This window comes from Pinus tabuliformis, chromosome 9 (assembly GCF_031772625.1).
Source record: "Pinus tabuliformis cultivar Carrire ecotype Pingquan chromosome 9, CPIR1, whole genome shotgun sequence".
Classification (NCBI taxonomy): domain Eukaryota; kingdom Viridiplantae; phylum Streptophyta; class Pinopsida; order Pinales; family Pinaceae; genus Pinus; species Pinus tabuliformis.
Genome location: NC_142307.1, coordinates 1626672793 through 1626688800, shown reverse-complemented (window position 1 = coordinate 1626688800; position 16008 = coordinate 1626672793). Strand labels below are relative to the sequence as shown.

At 39.4% G+C, this 16008-nt stretch overlaps 1 protein-coding gene across 1 annotated transcript in view; it reads right to left on the bottom strand.

The window, feature by feature from the left end:
* The window catches only part of LOC149155049 (uncharacterized), a 235731-nt gene that overhangs the window by 55335 nt on the left and 164388 nt on the right, over positions 1-16008 (bottom strand). The window contains exons 5-6 of the mRNA XM_089444300.1: positions 3077-3263; positions 2526-2710 (exon numbers count right to left, since the gene is read on the bottom strand). Of these exons, the coding sequence (XP_089300426.1) occupies positions 2526-2710; positions 3077-3263 (372 nt within the window). The remainder of the gene's footprint in view (positions 1-2525; positions 2711-3076; positions 3264-16008) is intronic.

The following is a 16008-nucleotide window of genomic DNA, read 5'->3' as shown; positions in this document are numbered from 1 at the left end:
CGTAGGCCCTCTGGCCTCTGCCCCGTCTCTGCTGGGCTCTGCGTAGCCTAGACTGACTGTTGCTCTCGCTCTCTCTGCTTCTGTGCTAGTCTCCCAATATTGTCCCTGCCTCTCTGCCTCATACCCACTGCCCCTCACTGTTGATCACTGATTCAACTTTGCTTAGCAACCCCGCTCTAGAAAAATGAATGACTGATCACTCTGGTGTGTTCTCCAACTGACCCTCAAGCCTCCTCTTATACTTTTGTCGTTGGTCCATCAACGGCCGAGATTAAATCTCTAATCAACGGCTGAGATTAGATTTGGCTTGATCCATTACTTTTGGAACCTTCTAACCCAATTTTATATTAATACCCATTAATATTTTATTTTTCCTAAGTTTAGACTTAGGAACTCCATTAAAAATATTAATTATTTTAATATCTCCTTAACCGGATAGAATCTGCCCAAACCATTTCTGGGTCTTGGAGATCTCATGTGCTTTAGCCTCTCCACCAATTTTCATGGCTAGAGCACATCTGATGCTACCCCAAATCAACAAGTTGTAGTACAGATGTAGCAGTGGTAATGGCAGTGTCATGGGTAGCAGTACAATAGCAGCAGTAGCACAGTGTTGGTGGCAGTAGCAGTGCAGAAAGGAGGTGCTTCAAAAATAGAGCAGCATGTAGGTGGACATTGTTGCTAGAGCATTTTCCTTGCTAAGAGGGAGTGTTAGTTTTTGGTAGCATCGGAAGTGCTCTAGCTTTGAAAATTGGTGGAGAGACTAAGACACATGAGTTCTAAGGAACCTAGAAACAATTTGGTGAAATTCCACCTGGATTGTATTTTATTAAAATAATTAATATTTTTAATGGAAGTCTAAACTTAGGGAAATTGAAATATTAATGGGTATTAATTAAATTATGGGTGAAAATGATCTAGAAGGCAGATCAAGTCATGTTTTAATCTTAACCGTTGATTAGAAACTTAATCTCAGTCGTTGAAGATTCAACAGGAAAAGTATAAAATGGAGGCCTGGGGTTCATTTGGAAACACACACACACATAGAGAATTGATCTGGAGTTCTATTTTTGGAGCTAGGAAGCTGAGAAATTTGAACTAAGTGATCATTCTGCAGCAGAGGGACAGTCAAAATCCGAAAGGAGGACTTTCTGGAGAATACCGACAGAGAGGCGGAGAGAGTTTGCAGAGAGGCAGCGCAGTAGCCGGGAAAGGCTAACGCTGGGCTAGTCTAGGCCCACGCAGTCCTGACGCGGAGCCAGAAGGGCCAGATTAGAGCAGAAAAGTTGCCTATCATGCAGAATCTAGAACTGTCGAAACAGTCGGAACTGGCGGGAACTGCTGGGAACTGTTAGAACAGCCGGGAGCGCTGACGCAGAGGGCAGAGAAGGTGACGCAGGGCTGATGCAAAGCTAGTGCAAAAATAACCGGGGTTACCCAGCCTTGTGTCGAATCAGCCGGAATTCTGTCGAGTGAAGTGAGGTAAAGGATTGCTAGATGAGCATCCTAGATTTGTATTCAGATATTTTTCCTGCATAATAATAAACCCTCAAAGCTGCTGCACCGGTTTTCCCGCATTGGATTTTTCTGAGGACTATTGTGTCCAAAAACAAGTGTGTCCTATGTATCTTGTTCTTTTCTTTGTTTTCTGTTTCATGAGATCAAATATTTAATTAGTTTAGGCTGCAGAAGTAATTTGCTTCAGTATTCAGAAGAATAACTTGATGAATATAATTTAAAAATCAAGTAGGTGAAGTAGATTCAGATTTTCTGCAGTAGGGTTTCCTTGAGTGTAGGAATTTTCATACTAAGGAGTTTTGAATCCAAGTCTCGCTGCTAATACAAGCCCCATCAATTCACTGCTTGCCACTACACCATACTATGTGTACAAAAATATTACAAGTATAACATGTTATCAATATTAATACTTCATTTATATATACTACTGTATTCTGTAATATAAATATATACCATAGCATATTATATATTAAACATACTTGCACTTGCCCTGTCTGCACTCACTAAGGAGTTTTGAACCCAAGTCTCCCTGCTAATACAAGCCCCATCAATTCACTGCTTGCCACTACACCATACTCTGTTTACAAATATATTACAAGTATAACATGCCCATTATTAATATTAATACTTCATATATATATATATACTGATGTATTCTGTAATATAAATATATAACATAGCATATTATATATTAAACATACATTTTCTATATATAGCCCTCTTAATGTTGTCATTCTTTCAGAGTAAAACACAGCCTAGGCCCTAAATAATAAACTTCTACATTAATGTGATTCATGTCATTCCTGACTTGTACCTAAGAATTTCTGGTTATAAGTGACACAAGCAATATTCCAATAAATTTTGACTAAGAATAGAAACGTATTTATGTCAGTTCAGAGAATATATAAAAGGAAACAATTCCAATGGAAGACTTATTCACAATATCAAGCATGACCAAGACCATAATATTATTTTCCCCATTGTAGGACTCTAAATAACTTACAAACCTTTCGGCTTGGTGCTAATTTTGGTGGATCCAAGATAACCAAATCCCAAGATTTTTCTTTTGAAATTGCTGCTTTCATAAACTTAGTTGCATCTTCCTTTAGAAAAGAAATTCTGCTAGAGCTGATATCGTTTAGTTTGGCATTTTCCTCCGCAAGTTCCAAGGCAGGTAATGAAGAGTCAATACCTAATATACAGCATCAAAGAATAAGTAAAGGTACATGCAATAACCAATAGTGCTAACGTTCACTGGTGCACTCATTTGTATCTTATATGATTTATGACATCCAAAAGGACAACATATCTGACCAGTGTATTGCAGGAAAACATGCAAATATGGTTTCTTTTAAGATGAAGACAGCACTCAAGCAAAGAAAAGTGGCCCTGCCATAACAAAAAACAGATGTTTTGGCACATTTACTGAAGCATCCACTCCATGAGAACTTAATCATGGCTATCAAGATTCAAAATCAAAAATGAAATCTCTCAAACACAGACATCACAAAAATTTGGATGAACTAGTGAACCTCCATAGGTTTGAATTGGTCCATACCAGTAACATGAACAGCACCTCCAAAAGCAGCATTAAGTGCAAAACCTCCACTGTAACAGCAGACATCAAGAACTGTCCTGCCTTTTGAAAGTGAGCGCACCAGAAGCCGATTGTCACGCTGATCTGCATAGAATCCTGTCTTCTGACCCTCCAATGAAACAATGTAATTAATGCCATTCTCCATAACCTGAAACCCAGTCACCCTCAAAATCAATTAAACCTCAATTTGCAGTGTTCCAATCTCCAAATCTGAATAGCACAAAAAGAACCTACCTGACAACCATTGACAATAGAAATAAAACAATATAGGGAAAAGTATTGTCAAGTGTTACCCCCTAAATAGGCTAGAACACCATGATATTGTGTAATTGATGATGGATGTTGCTTTAGAATCTCTTTCCACATAATTTGATGCATAGTCTTCCGTTGAGGAGCAACTTTCGAGGCATTTAACACTTCCTGTTGCAAAGTTATACATCTGGAGGCATGACTCATCACCTAGTGGGCATTTGGCATGGTTTAAAAAGTAATGAGATTTCTCGAGAACGCCCTTCATAAGATAGTGACAAATGACATCTACGACCCTTCTTCAATGGTCAAAGAAGCATCCTAGGAAGAGCATCAATCATCCTAGGAGATTCTTGCAAGGGTTCATGGCATAGTTGAGGCACACATGCATCAAAGAAGAGGAGAGCTACAACTAGCGAGGTTCCAAGGTCCTTTTCAAGGAAAAGAAGGAACGGTCAAAGGCTAAACCACCCTATTTGAGGAACACCCTACCTAGAGAGAAGACACATGGAAGATGTGCATTATTTTAACAAAGGATTATGGCATAATTTGAGGAGCACTCCACCTTTGCTTGAGTTCTACTGGTATTTTGGGAAAAGGAAACTTCTAGATGGTCATTCTTGAAGAGTGCCTAAACTAGGAAGGTGACATATGGTGCAAGGAAAAGTCTAGGATATTCCCCAAACCTAAAGTAAGACACTAGATGAGAAGCACCCTCCTTCAAGGAGACTTATAGATCTTATTATGTATATTTAATATTATTTTTGGAGGAAAAGAGAGGGATCCATAACTTTCTAGAGAAGTCTTTATAATATTCTATTAGAAAGCAGTTGAGGAAAGAACCTATAAAAAGAGAAGCATTTCGCATATGCAACATGTTACCAGCCAGATTAGCAACATTGACAAAGTTCAGTCAATGCGTTAAGTGGTATGCGCACAAAAAATTCACCCATTGTCTCATCTCACTTTAGGCCAACTCCTACAATGCCATGGGGGTATCCCAATCTACACACACTTCACCAACAACCCTAAAAGACCAATGCCTATAGACACTAAGTATGATGAAGGTTAGGAGTTAACTGAAACAAAATATTAGGTCTGATATATGAATGATCACAGCAAAAAATAGAAACCAGCATGCAAGGCTCACTCAAAATACGCAATAAATGGTTACCTTTAATGCTCAAGATTGAGGGATTTTGAGAAATGTAACTAGTATCGGTCTTCATAATTGTTGTCTAGCTCGTGACATGATGTAATTCTTATGTATTTGTCAAAAGAAAGAAACAGAAAAATTATTGTAAAGATCAAAAGAAAAATATTTTTATAAGCATGGGTTTCATGTTCAATTTATTATATTTCTAGGTCAAAGCACCCATTGTGTGCTTCTAGGGTTTGTGTCATGAGTCATTGTCTTTGTCATCATGTAATAGACCCTTCTTGGGCTTTTTGTGTCAAAGAAAGAAAAATTATTTTGATGTATTTTAGTCATGTAAGCCTCCTCCACCAAGTCGGCCTGCCCTTCCTTCAAGTCGGCCTCATAAAGGGAATTCGACCACACCAAAAGGGTATATAAAGAAGTGCAATTTGACCTATTTGATCATCCAAGCAAGCAAGAAGTTCGATCTGCAATCTGAAGTGAAAAAGAAGTGCAAGGAAGCTAAGGAAAGAAGGTCTTAACATTGCAAGAAAGAGGAAATCCAAGCAAAGAAGAAAGGAACCAAAATTCTGCCTAGTTTCTGCCACACATGCAAAGGAATCTGAAGCTGCAGTGCGAGTTGTAGGGCTGAAGGTGCAGGCTGAAATTGCAGAGAAAGGAAAGAAGGCCGAGACTTTGTTTTGAAGCAGAATTACCTTGACTTGTGTTGACTTTGCATGGCTAAAAGGCTTGTTGATTTGGGCATCTTCATCTTGATTAAGAAAGAATAGTTGGGAGGCTGACTTGGTGGATTGGAGGAGGTCTTTGTCTTGGTCAAAGGGTCTTGGTTGTCTCATTTGATTTGGTTCTAAAGGAAGAGAAGAGAATTTTGGGTTTTTCCCCTAGGAGAGGGGTTTTGCCCTGGCTGAGAGCCTACATCCTGTGTCCTTGATCTTCATGTTTATGTTTTGGTAGTTGCTTGATGATAAGAAGACATTTAGAAATTAAAGAACACCTTAAGAAGATAACTACATATCACAAGTAATTATCAAGATAAGAAAATCTTTCTGCCTTTATGATTTTCTAACAAGGGAAGGGTACATACATCAAGTGAGATGATTTGTCCTTGGTCGCCACTTGATCTATGACCTGATTTCGAGAAAATTACTTCTATCCTATACTTCCAGATCTTCAAAGTAACCAGAAAACACATAAATACCAGATTGGAGTGTCTTTAAAGCAATGTTGCACTAATCGTTATCGGGATATTATCAGCGTGGGGAAAAAATCGGAAAAAATTGTAAAAATCGGGAAAAAAAATCGGTAAAATCGGGAAAAACCGTAAGATACAAAAATATTCATTTTTTTGCAATTTTTTTAATATCTAAAGCATCTACAACATAAAATAAATACATTGACACATAAATATGATAAAAGAACTAATATATAAGATGTTTAATATCATTTCTAGTGCCACATCACACATAACAGTGAATCATGTCCTGAATAGTAAGTCTTGACTCATGACTCCCAACTCAGCCTCAAAATATCAACAAAAAATATAATAATGTATCTCATATCATGAGTCATAATGTCATATACAATGAAATGAACCAAATAACTAAAGTCTAATACTACTGATTTCCTTTGCCCCTCTAGATGTAGATGTCGGTGGAGTTGGCAGTAGACTCTGTTGTGCTCTAGAAGTTGAAGAACTAGGAGCTACAGGAGGTAGACCACGTCCTCTACTTGTGACAGGGTTAGCTTGGGTCACCTCCTCCTCCTCAAAAAAAAAAAAAAAAATAGATAGATATATATATATATATATATATATATATATATATATATATATATATATATATATATATTCCCACTATTTTTTCATAAAAATCAACAAAAAAAAACCCCGATTTTATCTTCTTTTTGAAAAACCTTTATTGCGATTTTTTGGCGATTAGTGCAACACTGCTTTAAAGCAACCTAGAAGTGGAAACATGCTAGAATGATGGATCCTTGGGTGCTTGAGCTTGGGCACTAAAATGTGAGTGAAGGCACAGCCTAGTTATGATAAGAATGCAAGTAAATGGTAAACCACAACAATCTGATCCAAACTTGCATGAAAGGGGATCCAATCCCCATAGGGTCAAAATTGGAAAATGCCCTAATCAAAACAAAACCTTTTGTAGCACTTAGGGCAGCTTAAAACACTTCCAAATATTGATAATATGTAGTTAAACACTTTGAAAATGAAACTAGGGCCTTAAAGGGTTAGAAACAACCTGATTATTCTGTAACATAATTTTCAGAATTGTGAAGACACCTTTGAACCTTCAAAAATGATGTTAGATAAGCTTTGAAAGCACAAAACAAGAGGGTCATTTTCCCTTGGGTCTCTAGGTTATCAATATGGCACAAATGTAATGTCCTCCACGAATTGAGGATGAATGGACTTAGTAGCCTATTCGTCCCCGTAGGCTATAGTCCTTTATAAAGGGGATAAGAACCCAAAATACCCACTATTGGGCAAGTTTTGGGTCAACTAGGGTTTTGAGTAAGATACACTCAACCAATTAAGAAGATGAAGCCCCTCAAGGAAGTCTATAAATAAAGGAGGATTGAATTCATTTGGATCATCAATTGTGGATCATCTTATTGGTTTCTTGAGCATTAGCTCTGAGGGTTTTAAGACCCCTCTCCTTTTTGTCAATTTCGGTGGTGAAAGATCCCATTCTAGTAGACCACTTCTATCTTTTCTCTTTGTATAGCACAGTCCTATCTTAGGCGACTGATTCTTGAATAATTGATTTGGTACAAGAGTCTCTAGAAGACAGCGAAAGATCTTCTTTTCTGTTTGGGCATAAGGGTTCTTGATTGGGAATCAAAATCCTGGGTTTTGGTTATAATCAAAGAAAAACAGTGAAGCAACTAAAGCATTGTAATCTCTTGTGATCTGCATCAGAGCGAAATTTTGGGTTTTGGCATCACTTGAAGAAGACAGCCTGGAGATAGCAACATTCCATTTGCCAACGAATTCCTAAAGTGAAGACTGTTGCAGATCATAGTTACAGAATCATAACCCTAGTCACCATTATAGGTGTTAAAGGATTGAAGCAGAAGAAAATCGATTGGTGGGTTTGTGGAATCTCATCGTAATGGATCTGTGGAAATGCGAACAGTCGGGAGCCTGTCGTAGTAGCTCGAATAAACCAGCAGTGACATGGACAGTTTTTGTGGGGACCACGGTTGCCTACGTTTGAAAAGTATGCAATTGAGCTAGTGTCATGGGGCACCTTTGGCAGCCCAGAATTTTGTCTTGTCGTCAAGACCTAGATCGACCACAACGCAATCGAATGTAGGGCCCATGAAGCAAACGTTAAGTTTGGACATTATATTATCATAGAAGTTTGGCATACGGGCAGTGAATTATAAGTCTTGAATTGATCAGGGTTTAGTTGTGGATGTTCTCCACTAATTGTTAAACTGAATGTTCTCCATTGAAATACTGTTGAAATTGCTAGTCTAACTGTAATCTGGATATTGAATACATTGCTATTTGATCGTGGAAAATTATTGTTACATCATTATTTTTGCATTGCAAGTATTTTGGTTGTGTTCAATGTCTGGAATTTATTGTGGACCAAACCATTTGAAGAGAAATTAGGGCAAAAAACTAGGGTAGAATTTCACTTTATCATTACAGTGGTATCAAAGCACATAACATCCTGCTAGTTGTGAGTACATGAGTTTTGTATGCTTCATATGTATACAAGCAACGTCATTGTAAGGAAAAAAAGAATAACCATCGTTCTGCCATGGGAGACAGAACAGGTCAGGGAGAACATGACCCTGGTATTCTACTTCAGGAATTGATACAAGGACAGCAACAGATGCATCAACAGTTGCATCATCAAGGGCAACAAATGATTCAAGGGCAGCAACAGATAGCACAGGTATTGACCCAAGGGCAGCAACAAATCGCAATGTTGATCACTCACCTCACAGGACAGCCAAATGTCACTGCCACCAATAGAACTACCATGAAGGGGAGTGGAAACCATAATCCTAGTCCGCCCAACAACTAAGCAAACAGGAAAAGGAGCAGTCGCCACTTCTACCACAATTCACAGATAATCATGTGCCAGCAACCTAAGAAGCAGTGGAGCCAAATCAACTCCTTAACAATTACATTCAGGATTATGCAAAATTGGAAGAAAATACTCGAGCAACTATCACCTTCAACGAGTATAGAAACTTTTGATATAGGAATAGACCCTAGGGACAGCTAAACAAAGAATTAGCTCGCAAGGTGAGTGTTACCCACCACTTTGTGGGTGACATCCCTAGGAGAAAAAATTTCTCCATGATGGTCCTCAACCGACAGCCAGCAGCCACCAACTAGCTCGTTGTGCCATTTCTCCACCACCTGAGCCAGCCATGTGATCCCTCACCCATCTGTCATGATCGTATGTTTGAAGGTGGGCCTCCCAAGCCTAAAGGTATGCCTTGTCATTAGTAATTGAGTATTTTAGTTTACTTATCATGGAAACTCTTGGGCATGGAATAATGGGGGGATTCGGCGGAAAGAGTGGACTAGGTCTGTGCTCTTGTCCCCTAGGTCTCTTTTGGGATGTTAACCTTGAACCCTAGTCCCGTGGGATCTCTTTTACTAGCCTTTGGGTTTCTGGGATGGTATTACATGGGAAACCCTAATTTTGGATGTGTGGTCCCGCTCCCCAATTCACATATATCACCCCCCTTCCGCTCATTATAACCCTTTTCATCACTTCTCCCACCTGGGTCCACATTCTTCTCTTGGGTCCACATAGGGTCAACCACCCCCTCCCCTTGCCCACATCTTGGGTCGGACCTTAAATGATGATGCCCCAGGAGGTTGATGAAGTTGAAAAGAAAAAGCATAATTGGCCACATTCAACAGGAAATTGTACCAAAAATACAAAATATGGTTGGGACAAAAACATTTAGCACGTGGGCAAAAGCCATTACATGAGCTCTACCCATTCCATGGCCATCACCCTCATTCCTAGAGGCCCTAGACAAGTCTCCTTTATCATTCAGGAACCCATGATTGTCCCAACCCCTAGTGGGCGATGAATTGCCCTACCTTAAAAGGGGGTATCCACTGCTGTACTTTATACATCATGCTCTCATTCCCTTGAGCCTTGAGCAGTTAACCAAAAAAAAACATAAAAGGAAAAAGGCATACAAAGAAGGGTGGAAAAATGAAGGCCGGGGTAACTCATGTACCACGAATGCTCCCCCCTACACATCATTTACCCAAGTGTGGGCTTCCTTTTTATTGGCTACTCTTGTACCTTCGCATGTGACCCAGGTTGTTCCCCTTCATCCCCTACTCTATTCCATCATTGTATCACATGCCGCCACCATTTGGAGGATGTACCATGGACATATCACCCCCTCTGGAAACAGAAACCACCTAATAGGATGATTGGTTAACCCCCTTTGGAGCTTGGAGACATTAGCACATGCTAAAGCCCAATATGGAAGGGCATGCCATTATGAAGTGCCCACTTGTTTTTCATGGTTTGTAAATTCTTTTAATTGATTGCTTTAATGACTTATATGCTAGAAGGTACGGGGACGCATTGGATCTTATGCAGGATTGCAGATGGTCTCGATTTTGGGTTTGGTCTCCCTATATGGGGTCCTAACCCTCCAGAGGGCTACATTGGCATATGTAGGGTGGGTCTAGAGAACCATGGGCCTCCACAACATTAGATAACATTCCATGGATCCCCATAGATATTCATAACTTGCTCAAGATTAACCTATTGGACGAGGAAGATGCACCTAGTTCACCATGCCCAGCCAGCGCCACAATTATATCATACACTTCGCATATGACCCAGGACCTGTATGATGATGTGGCATCACTTACACCATCATTCGAGCCCTTGTAGATGGTCTACAGGCATCTTTGATCTATTTGGAGACCCATGAGGACACTTGTGTGCCCCCCACACCATGAAGAGCACCACAAGTTTACTATTTGGAGAACAAGGGGTCAACCCCTTGTCCACTACTTTTGGGAGTCCCATTTCACAATTTGGCACCTATGGACTTCATCAAGCCCACCACAGGGTTACTATTTGGAGAAGAAGGGGCCAACCCCTTGTCCACTACTTTTGGGAGTCCCATTTCACAATTTAGCACCTATGGACTTTATCAAGCCTCTTCTAGGGCCCAACAACATGTATTATTGATCATTCGACCTCTTGAGAGGCTTATTCTTTTGATTATGAGCTAGTTTGGTGGGCTTGTCACCAAAAGTTAGTTATTTTGCACATTATTTTATTTTAGGGGTTGTATTAGGCCTCATTAGGCAAATCGAATTCATTTGGACATGTATAAATACAAGTGATGTGATCTCATTTTAGCATCATCACTTGGATTCGGACTTGTATCTCTTTATAGATTTTCGCTATCTTTCTTGAAGGACAAAATTTTGGAGCATGGAATGAATTATGATGTTTGGATTATTTTCTCATGTCTTGGAGCTTCTTGAATGGCAAATTTTGGATGGTTGGATATATTCTTATACATGTAAGTGCAATTTAATGTTATTCTTTCTTTCTATTTTTGTCATATACATTGTTGTTAGGATTTCGCTATACTAGGGCTAATTTGTTGCATCCATTTATGCAAAGTTGTGGAAATTTTGTTTCTGGATAGTGTTGCTTCAATAATGGGCCATGTATAATGAATGAATGTTCCTAGGGATGTTTCATTACTGAAATTCAGACTGGTCACAGGCGGCAACTGACCGATGGGCCCTGCGTCAAACTCTAAAGCCCTACGTCAACTCCATTGAGAATCGATTTGCCTTCGAAACCCTTTTCCAACCCTCTCAGCTCATAAACATCAGCTTCCCAACAAATCTCGAACTTCTGTGTGGAGGCCTCTGCGCTGCTCTATGTGGGGCCTGTGTGAGCCCTTCCTCGCTCTGCATCGCCCTCTCTGGCCTCTGCGCTACCTCCTTTGTGTGTCTCTCTGCCTCTTTGCTAAGCATTCTTGGCTTCGGAGAAGATCCTCCAGCCAAAACTCCTGCTGCCCCTCTCTGCGTGATCACTACAAATTACTGTGTTGCCTCTAGCTTCAGCAATTCGATCTGACTCATCAACTCTCCCTGTGTTTTCCAAATGACCCTCAAGCTTCCTTAAATAATCTCCTCGTTGACATTCAACGGCCTAGATTAGAAGCTAATCAATGGATAAGATCATTTATGCTTGATCCTCATCTTCTTCTAGAAATCACACACACAGTTAGATTAATACCCATTAATTATTTTAATTTCCTAAGTTTAGACTTAGGATCCCATTAAAAATAATTAATTATTTTAATAAAACTGTCTCCGAGTGGAATTTCCCAAAACGCTTTCTGGGTTCTTTGGAATACATGTGCCCAAGCCTCACTGCAAAATTTGAGATTTAGAGCACATCCGATGCTATTAGAAATCAACACACAGCTCCTCTTTGGACAACATCCAGGATATAGTGACACTTGATCTCAATGTGCTTTGACCTGTCATGAAAAAGCAAATTCCCAAACAACTTCACACAACCTTGATTGTCACAATATCATGGTCAATTCCAACACCCGATCAAACAAACCATCAAACAACTTTCGAAGCCAAACTACTTCACAATAGGTTAAACAATCATTGTATACTCAGCTTCAGTCATGCTAAGTGCAACAGAGGTCTGCATCATACTCATCCATGATATCCAGGCTAAAACAGCATCAAGAAGTGCTCTTCTTGTCTTCAGAGTATCCAACCTGTTGACCACTAAAGTTGCACTTGAAAACTTTTCGAAGACTCCATGCCCAAGGATATTTCAGAGCATTCCTACACTTTCAGATCATTCATGGTTCTAGATTTCATCAGGGCTTCTAAGCCCCTTTCTTCTCTCCATTTTTATACTCAGGATTTCGTAGCCCTGCATGGATCCTGTAAATGTGATGCTAACATGATGAATAAAGCCATGTAATAGGCCTAGGTAGCTTAGGACTTTGCTATCAAGTGAGTTCACTCTAGGGAGTTTTTTTTACTTAATTAATTATTTGTGTTTTTCAACACTTAATAATTAATTGAGTTTTTTCTCCCAGATATACCCCCAAAGCTAGAGTGCGGCTTGATGGTAAGGCCTTAGGTGAGTCCTAGTGTCTAGAGTCAATGTATATTACCATGTTAGATCACTTGTAAAATTTCATGGAATTTTATTAGGTTTAGGGATCATCTTTTTAATTCTTAAAAATTTCCCGTTGGACAGGATTTTTAATAAATTTTTTATATAAATTGTAATAAGTGATGTCTAGAGAAGTTGTAGGGGGTATGTGTAATCAAAATTAGACCTCTACACCTCAACTTTCCACTAAGAAACACTTTGAGAGGTGAAAAATTACTTATTTACCCTCAAAACCCACTTTTTCCTAAGTTAGTGGGAAAATGAGAAATAAATTAGCCAGAAAATAAAGAAATTGAGAAATATAAAAATTCCCACATGCAATAACGATGTGGAAATGACTTGGAAATTAATCTCAAGTCAAAGACAAGTGTTGGAGAATGAGTTGGCATTACACGTCATTAAGAATTGAAGCATATGGGGAAATCCAAGTGTGGGCCAGATTTGGGGGTACGCATTGCATATTTGGCAAATTGATTTTCTTTCAAGTATTAACGCATAGTTGGATATATCGTGAAATATTTGTTGAGAAACTTTAGGAGATATGTCTCCATAAGATTCTACGAAACCTTACCACTTGTACGCAACAGCTCCTCTCCACATCCACGCAACAGCAGATCAACTACACGCACAATAGTCTTGGCATCTTCTACGCATGGCAAATTGGCCTCAATTTGTGGTGGTGTCTTCACAACAGGGATTTGTGACATGTTTGGAGAGGATTTCGTGGGGATTTCTCCCCCTTTCACCCACCATTCATCACACTTGGTATCTACAGCAGGGAAAACGAAATTGGCACATGGGTATTTTGTTCAGCTCAAGAAAAACGTTGTCCACTTGCCAGAAATCGATTTTTACACTTGGCATTGGAGCTACACATAGCAAATTCGTGTTTGCCTTGTGATTTCTGAAGAATTTCAACCCCCACTCCGTTTATCAGTTTTCCCCATCACTCCATGCATTTAGTTTTAAATCCAAGCATGATAAAAATTCTAAAATCTGGAAATGACAATATTTTCTGAAAACACAAATTTAGAGATTTCACAACTGCTGAAATTGCAGAAATAAAACACAACAAAATTATGACAGCCACACACAGAAAATAACACAGTGATTTTTGGTCAATGTGACCCTGGAAAAACCCCCTACAACTCTTGGGGAAAACCAGTTTGAGAGCTCTTCTTTATTTCTGAAAATGCTTTTACAGAGAAATTGAAATACACAGTGAAAATTCCAACAACCACAAATTACAACTTATCTCGATTTTCGTGCTTGAACTCTGCCTCGAAAATCGTGTCAATCAGCAAACAGCCAAAATAGAAATTTTTCTAGCGATAAAACAGCATTAAATATTGTACAGCATGCCTCAAAAATCATGCCCAGAAGCTTATCTACGGACAGTACGGATTTCAACAGTATGGCTGCCTCGAAAATCATGCCCAAATTTGCCTCGAAATTTGTGCCCTTGTTGTTGTCCCTCTTTCTCTTGTTGTACGGTTTTGCCTTGGGATACATGCCAATAAATGTTGCTACCTAGATTTGTTGAAATGTCTTCTTGCTGCTCTCCTTCACTTCCTCACTGCTCAAAAATTTTCTCCTTGCACTCTCTTCTCTTTCTCTCAAATGCTCATGAAAGAATGAATTGATCTTTTTCTTCTTCTTTTCTCCTTTTACTCTCAAAATGACCTTTTGGGTTACCCTAAGATCTAATGGTTGAGATTTATTTAGATCTAGGGATGAGAATAAATGTGCATTTAATTCTCACTTTCTATTTTTTAACTCACTCACCTAAATAAAGACCCACTTAGCCTTTTATTTTCATAGTCACTTTTTCACTTTCTAATTCTTCATTGACTTTAATAAAGTCACCTTTAAATTAGAATGTAACTTTACCACTTATAAAGTCAATTTTAAATTAGAATGTAACTTTACCACTTATCAAGTCACTTTTAAATTAAATTGACTTTACCACTTATAAAGTCACTTTAGGAGAAAAGTACAAATAAATTTGGACAATTTTCCCTAGGCCAAAGATCAGAGCCTTGGGGAACCACTTGTCCTCTGGTATCCAAATTTTAACACTCCCTCTTACCGAGGAAAGTGTTCCTCACCACTCCCATCTTGTCTCTGAAGTAGACATGCTTGCCCCGTGGTAAGGCTTTGGTGAAAATGTCCGCAACATGCTCATTCGTGGAAATGTACTCAAGCTTGACAGCTCCCTTTTGGACATAGTCTCTAACGAAGTGATACTTGATCTCAATATGCTTTGACCTGTCATGAAAAACTGGATTCTCCGTGAGTTTTATGCAACTCTGATTATCACAGTAAATTACTGAAGGTCTCAATGCCTGACCAAATAGACCAAACAAGATTTTGCAAAGCCATATGGCCTCACAACTAGCCAAACTAGCAGCCATATACTCTGCCTCAGTTGAGCTCAATGCAACTGACTGTTGTTTTCGACTGATCCATGACACAACTGTCGAACCCAACCCAAAACAGCACCCGGAAGTACTCTTCCTATCTAAAGCACAACCTACCCAATCTGAATCCGTGTACCCTGCCAGTCTCACTCCATCACCCTGTCTATAATCTAGACCAAAATCCATAGTCCCCTGCAAGTAACGAAGAATGTGTTTTGCAGCCACCCAGTGCACTCTCCTGGGCTCACACATGAACTGACTCATAGTGTTAACTGCAAAACATATATCTGGTCGAGTGTTGACCAAATACATCAATTTACCAATCAGTTGTCTGTATAGAGTAGGATCCACCAACTCGGAATCAGAAGCGTGAAGCTTCTTCCAGTTAGTGATCATAGGTGTAGACATGGGTTTGCAGTCCTCCATGTGAAATCTGCTAAGAATATCCACAATGTACTTCCCTTGTCCCAGGAAGAAATGCCCCTCTTGCCACACCTCCAATCCCAGGAAATAATTCATCAAGCTGATATCCTTCATCTCAAACTCTGAAGCAAGATCTCTCTTGCAGCCCTCAATGAATCTCTCTGCACTAGTGATGATCAAGTCATCAACATACAACACCAGAATGAGAGGCTCCTCACCCACCACAATGAAGTATAGGTTTGGATCAGCCTCACTCTTTGTGAAACCCAACTGCTGCAAGTATGTATAAATCCTAGAGTACCAAGCTCTAGGAGCTTGCTTCAGGCCATAAAGTGCCTTTTTCAATCTGCATACATGGGACTCCTTCCCATGCACCTCAAAGCCCTGCGGCTGCTCAATATAAACCTCCTCTTGAATGAAGCCATTGAGAAATGTGGT